Source organism: Centruroides sculpturatus, unplaced genomic scaffold (assembly GCF_000671375.1).
Source record: "Centruroides sculpturatus isolate CEXI.00-Female unplaced genomic scaffold, Cexi_2.0 scaffold59, whole genome shotgun sequence".
Lineage (NCBI taxonomy): Eukaryota > Metazoa > Arthropoda > Arachnida > Scorpiones > Buthidae > Centruroides > Centruroides sculpturatus.
Genome location: NW_019384301.1, coordinates 25,827 through 32,822, shown reverse-complemented (window position 1 = coordinate 32,822; position 6,996 = coordinate 25,827). Strand labels below are relative to the sequence as shown.

General features: G+C 30.3%; 1 protein-coding gene across 1 annotated transcript; it reads left to right on the top strand.

Annotated features, from left to right (window-relative positions):
* The first annotated feature begins 2,057 nt into the window (after positions 1-2,057).
* Positions 2,058-6,563, top strand: LOC111639389 (venom protein 54.1-like). Its single transcript, XM_023385302.1, has 5 exons — positions 2,058-2,209; positions 2,987-3,057; positions 3,362-3,460; positions 6,019-6,042; positions 6,474-6,563. The coding sequence occupies exons 1-5, from the start codon at positions 2,125-2,127 to the stop codon at positions 6,546-6,548; spliced, it is 354 nt and encodes a 117-aa protein (XP_023241070.1). The 5' UTR covers positions 2,058-2,124; the 3' UTR covers positions 6,549-6,563.
* The last annotated feature ends 433 nt before the right edge of the window (positions 6,564-6,996 follow it).

Sequence of the window (6,996 nt, the reverse complement as noted above, 5' to 3'; positions counted from 1 at the left end):
TATTTAATTATATATTGTATCCATTTGGAAATAAAAGTTACGCTTATTCTTCTCTATACGAAATTCCTTAACCTTTGTTTTCAGTTTTTAACTTAATAAATATAAATTAAATTGTCCTATAACATTTTTAAAATAAAATTTCTGTTAAATTTTTCAATTGTTTTATGGATTAAGGCAAATGTTGTCAAGAGATGCCTCGATGAAGGACTTTCTATGGGGAAACTGGGCATGTATTCTTTGAATATTCCTTATGATGTGAAGGAATATTCAAAATCTTAATAGCAATCGATCGAGGAAGGGATTGTTAATGAATATCACTAAAAATTAGTAGTATATTCAAAGATCTTCAATGTATAATTCTAATCTAATATACCAAAGGATGCAGCAATAATGTCGATGAATCCATTTTCGCATTTAAAGTAATTAATCTTTAGACACGGATTCTTTTAAACATTTTCTTTCATAAATTTCTAACATGTAACGAAATCATAATTAATAAATCAAATCAAAATACAGCATTCTAATTATGTATAGTATCATTTTCTGTCGTAGATGAATAATGGAACGTTTAAATTAACACGCTTCGGGCACAGTTTCGTTTATAATTTATAACGTTTACTTCGATAAATTTTTATAAATTTATTGTTTTATAATTTTGAAAGAAACTTTTCTTCTAAAATTTCTTTAAAATTTATACTGAAACTGATAAGAAAATTATAAATTAACAGAGAATCCGGGATCGAATACGAGCGGGCAAAAAACCCCCAGGAATTTTTGTATTCCGGATGTATTGAGCCCCATCTTTTCATCCTCGTCGTGGGTTTGACCAGGCCCGTGATGAGGATGGAAAAAAGGAATCACAAAGAGAAAAGGACCAGAACTTTTAAAAAGAAACTTCAAAATCATTGAAAATCTTCCGAAATTAAAACTTTAAAGTCCGAGATTAATTATATTTATTGTTAATGTTTTTTTACAAAATATGATTTTATCTGATTCGAATTGTTACAATGCGCTTTGATCAATTTAAATTTCTTACAACTAAATTTCAGTTTACAACGAGCTAAGAGCTGTGAAGTGTTTAAACTTTGTAGCTCTTAGCTCGTTATAACTTTCTCTAAAACTCTTCCATTATCTTAATATGGGGTTTGTAATTACTTCCCGGATATATTTCCTTTAATTGATAATTTTATTTGATAATTAATTGAAAAATAATTTATATTTACAGCGAGTTATTCGATTAGAAATTTTCATTGGTGATTTCTACAGAAAATTATTTCCAAGTGTTAATTCTCTAATTATTTGATTATAATTTAAAAAGTTCTAATATAAACTTACATATAAACCTCCGAACAACGGCCACTGACAAGAACATACAATACTGTATGGCCGTGTTTGGAAGGTTATTTTGTTCGACGTTCCTGAAAAAATGGCTGCCATTTAGGGATGGTCGTTATTGGAGATTCGACCTTCACATCTTCCTTCAATGTATACACTTCCTATCCTTCCACAAATTAAAATTATGTCCAGTGAAAAGTAATTACAAAATACTTTCTGGAAGACACTTTCCCTTGTATGTAATGTAAGAGGGATCCTTACAAGTAACATATAACAAGAGAAGCTCGCATCTCACAGATAATCTATACAGAAAACTTCATAAACATAAACAGTATAGCGTAACATTATCATACTCTAAATTACATACAATTATAAATAAATTAAATGCAGTGGAACAAACAAATAAACAATAATTTATTACCAATTATAAAGCAGAGAACAAAGAAAACGTAAACAAATTGCTCGACATAAATCTGTAACGCGTTAACTAACTTTTGGACCAGCTTGTATATTTATGTGTCCTTATTTCGCATTTTTAATTACACTAAAAATTTAAAGAATGAAGAATAAAATAACTTTTCTTCTTATTATTTATTTATTTTTTTTTTAAGTAAGCGTAATTAAAGCAAGCAGATTGGTTAGAACTTATCAATGTAGTGGGAAGTAATTGCTGAAAGTGCGTTGTATACGCTGTATATAAATATATATGTATAGACCCTCCTATATAACGTTCTAGTCGTATCGTTGTCAGCATAGGGTTGTTCACGTTTGACAATAGAAGAAAGCAATATGAAATTATTAATTATTTTTGTTTTCTTTACCATTGCTTGCTGCGGTTATTGTTTTAATGAAACTCTGAAGGATAAATTATGCGGTAAAATTTTTTATTATTCTTCAATTTAATAATTTTTGCTTAAATTATTTAAATTTTACTTATAATTTAATTTAAAAAAAAATTATTATACATTTTCACTAAAATGTTCTTTTTAGATGTATAATTAAAAGATATGTAACGAGTGCGCTATTAAATAATAAAATAGCGGGATGATTCATTAATTGTAATTATAGGGATTATAATTTGCACGTGCAAAAACACGTGGGTTTAAGCACACGTGTTTGAACTTTTACGTGTTTTTTTTATTATTATTATAGGAAAATATTTATACAAAAGCTGCTTATATACGCATATTTTTTTATATGTTACAATTATTTTTTGACGTTATAATCTTAATGTATGTAGCAAGTATCCAGAACTTGTAGTAAATTAACCAGTTTTAGATACTACAAAACGTTCCTGTTTCTGCAAATGGCAGCAAAATTATTTTTGGAATACTCTCTCGGATCATATTTACAATATAATTTAATATTTTCTGAAATGATTTTAGTTATAAATTACACTTTAGCAATATAATCCCTATTTAGTTAAAGTAAGTTGTCAGCACCGTGTAATTCCTCCATGTTAACGGTCGATGCAATCTGTTTTATTCTTTTCCAATATGGTGGAAGTTTTATATTAATTTAAACTAATAGTAATTAGTTGCTAATATAAATGTTATATATTTTTAAAATTTATTTTAAAATGCTTAGGAAATTTAATATATTTTTTAGTACATTCCCCCCCTTATTATTTTCTTGTGCTTCCATTTCGCAGCATATAAACCAGAAAAAAGAAAAGAAGTCCTTGAATGTTACATCAAATATACGGATCCAGGATTGATAAATGTTAGTTTATTTATTTATTTACTTTTTTAATAAATTAATAATAAAAGTACAATAATAATAATTTAATCCAAATATTTTGATTACTAAAGTGATTGATAGATGGCGACGGTATACAGTTAAATGGCAAATGACTTTAACGACGAGTTACTTAGTAGCCTAATAATAGCCAAACAAAAAACTTTTGTTTATTTTTCTTAATTATATTTGTTGTTAGTAAAATAAATAAAATACTTTTTTTTTTTAAAACTCGGTGCGATATAATTGTTTATTTATAATAATTTCTATAATTTTTCGGAAATTTCAGTACTCGAGAAGTTTTTTGATGTGTCTATTAGACAATACTGAAGATTCTTTTCTTAAATTGAACGAAATGGCTTGTGATCGAACTTTTACAACTGAACAGGTAAGATTATTTTTGAGGTTTATTTTAAATTAGATAAATTACTTCGATTTATTAATAAACTGAAAGACTTCAAAGTACATGTTTTGCGTACAGAAGTATTATTAAGTAAACAGTTACAGGTTTTTTTGGCATTTACTTTTCAATTACGTAATATTTATCTATGGTGATACTGAAAAAATATTAAAACACGTTATCAAGATGCAAAGTTGATAATTATATAAAAGTGGCTAGAAAAATTCTCATAAATTTATATAAAAGTGGCTAGAAAAATTCTCATAAATTTCGTATAAATTCGGAAGATTTAAACTTTTAAATCAAATTAAATTATTGCAAATGCTGCGCTACCAGTCTCAGTAATGATATATTGTATTATATTCGCTTGATTACTGTGACAAAGATGCGTCTATTTCGTGCTATATCATTGTCGCAGTCTGTTTTGTAACATGGCACTAAACGTTACAAAGTAAATTCTTCGGCTGCAAATTCCATTAATGTTTTATTAATTGCTTTTTTTCCTTAGTTACATTAAAGTACGTGATAATCTAATCAGTTATTTATTAGTTATTATACACATTTACAATCAGCAATTACAAACTGTCGCAACAACCCTTTGACAGTTGCTGATTGTAAATCTGTATAATAAATGATCAAATAATTTCGCTAATCCTCCAGAGGTCTCGATTGCTGTCCACGGCTGGATCAATTATAAAAAATACAGAAAAATGATGGAACCTATTGTATAGTACATATAAGAAAACATTGGTTCATATAATTGCGGTGTTTTCGTGGTTATTTGAACCTCTATAATGGAATTTTTATGTATATATTGTTTTTGTCAAACTCTAACTGAAGAGGGACTGAAAAGAGTCCGAAATACGTTTTGGGTATACTAGTATATAGTTAAGATTAAATTATTGTAACATTTTATTCTATATTGTAAAATTCCGTTTCCATTTTTCCATTGATGGTGAGTTTCTAAACTACTTTTTTTGCGGGAAATAAAATCCCACGACGTCCTGTACACTATTATCAAGTTTGGTGACATTCTGTCCAGTAGTTTTCATTTTATGGCCATTTCAAAGTGGAACTTTAATTATAATCACCCTGTGAGGCTCTGGAGGGGTCCAAACCCTCACTAAAATTCGCGTTAAAATAAATTTTTTATATGAAAACGCGACGCCTACTTTTAAACAATAAAAGAATGTAAGTCCGTCGACCATTTCCGGTTGTAGATCGAATTAAACTTCGATTTTGACCTCTCCCGCGCCCCCGAAAGGTTTCGAATTGTCATCGGGTGACAAGGAGAGACCAATCGGAAAGGGGAATCTGAGGAAAACGGATAAAACCCCGGAAATTCGAGGACGCGACGGCTTCTTCTCCCGAAAGTTTCGAGTGACGGATTTATTGTTGTGTGTGTGTGTGTCTCTCGCCCATCTTCGTCTCCATCTCCCGACCTCGGATCGACATCTTTCCCTCAACGAAAGTCGACCGCATCGTCCCGGAATCGTCGAGACGTGATGGGATTGTTCATTCGCGAACAAGGGACACTCCTTCAAAATGGGACTATCTTGGAAAGGAGAGGAAGACCCAGAGGCCGCAGCCGCCGCAGAATTTCCAAGATCGCTGGAAATCTTGCAAGCTTCTTTCGTGTTTAATAAACGGGTTGTGTTGTTTGTAAACGAGGCATCTATCTCTGACTCAACTGCTTCCACACGTCGTTGATCGTTACCGCTCGACAGTCCAAACGGCAAGGGAGACCATGACGATATATATCACATATTATCATTCATTTAGTTTTTTAAATTTCTCTTCTCCTCGGCCCCCACAACTCTGTACTTTGTAATTTCGTATTCACTGATATGATAAGACCTAAAGATTAAAGAACTGGTTAAGTTATTACGGAATTTAATTTCATTAATGTTATTTGATTGGAAATAGGCCGCATATTTTAAATGGGAAATTTAATGCTGCTTTGTTTTAATTAATAGAACTTTTCCACTTGTGCTGTTAATATTATTGTCACGTAATTTTAGCTTTTACGACTCCAAAAACGGAAACAAAGATAACACATATCAGTAGATACGATCACAGAAAGCGACACTTTCAATAAACATATTTGAATTTAACAAATGGCACCGTTCCTGTTTAAATCATAGAGATAATGAGCGTGCTTAGCTGATAAAACAACTTTAATACAGCTGAATAAGCAATGTCGATTTTATGGACCATTAGATTTCGTCTCCCACGATAGACCTTTCTTATTTAGGACAAATAAAGCCAACATACGACTCCATTCGAAAGCTGATAGATCTACCTGTACGTAGCCAAGAATACACGTCTATCGTAACCGCTCACGAAATGATAATATTTCTATCCGACAAAAAGAAAAATATATAAAATTATTCGTAATAGAAATTTTTTACAAAAATAGAATAAGGACGACTGTAGTCTTTTCCAAATTAGGTTCAATTAGATATGTTTATTGTCAATTTGAGACATACAATTACTTACTCGTAACTTACTTAACTAGTCTAATTACCATTGTTTTTAATTTACAGAAAAGATGGTGTTTTGAAGAAGCGGTGAGTATTCGAAATTTGTTTTTATTATTATTTTTTTAATATAAAAATAATCCAATAATGTCTAAATACGTTTGAGTGGTTAAAAAATTAATCACTTATAGAGCTAATAGTTAAATGTTGGTCGTTTTAAATTCTTACTGCTCGCGAAACAATAAAGTAATGGCGATTTAATATAGATAAACTAAGCCTTTACTAAGGCTTTTAGAGGCTCTAAGCAAATCCCACAGGCACTCGACGTTTATAAACATGTGCTTATCGATACGACTACTAGTTTGCACCAGACCAATGGTCACGTGTAGTTTTTTGGGGGGTTTTCTTCGCGTTATTAAAATATTCATATAAAATTCATATAAAATATTTAATTACAGTAATTTTAAATATTTTCTCTGTAATTAACAATCGAATTTACAAGATAATTTATTATTTTGCAGAGTGTTTTTATTGTGAACTACACAGAAGACGTTCACGAAATGGATAAACAAGCGATCAAAAAATGTTTCGTTTAATATTAAAAAAAAAAACANTTGTTACTTAAGCCAAACGCGTAATCAAGAACCACCCCAAGGCTTCTTTCCTATCCCTCTTTGGGGATCGTAGGGTACGAACTAACACCTTATCAATATAGTAAAAAAATAATAATTTTTTTACCTATAACCCCATGCAAGAAGGAAATTAGGATGACTAATAAGATCAGGAACTATTATAGAATCTTACAATATGTCCACAGTAGTAATTAAAGAGTATTTTATATGATCAAAGTGCGTGGCTGAGGTAGATCAGAATGCATTTTTACACTCCCTAAGCATTAAGTCTAATTCTTCACACCATAATGTCACTCATCTCAAGGTGAGTAGATATATCTTAGTCTCGGTGAGGCAAACCCATAATTAGAAGCTAATTTCTTATTAATGACACAAGTTTTCTAAAATTCAAATATCATGTTTCGCTGTGGGC

What these genes read in the sequence shown, in the direction of transcription:
- LOC111639389 (XM_023385302.1), top strand. Translation starts at nt 2,125, where the DNA reads ATGAAATTATTAATTATTTTTGTTTTCTTTACCATTGCTTGCTGCGGT. An exon ending in TCTGAAGGATAAATTATGCG is followed by an intron (nt 2,210 to 2,986) that starts GTAAAATTTTTT and finishes TCCATTTCGCAG; the next exon opens with CATATAAACCAGAAAAAAGA. An exon ending in GAACTTTTACAACTGAACAG is followed by an intron (nt 3,461 to 6,018) that starts GTAAGATTATTT and finishes TTTAATTTACAG; the next exon opens with AAAAGATGGTGTTTTGAAGA.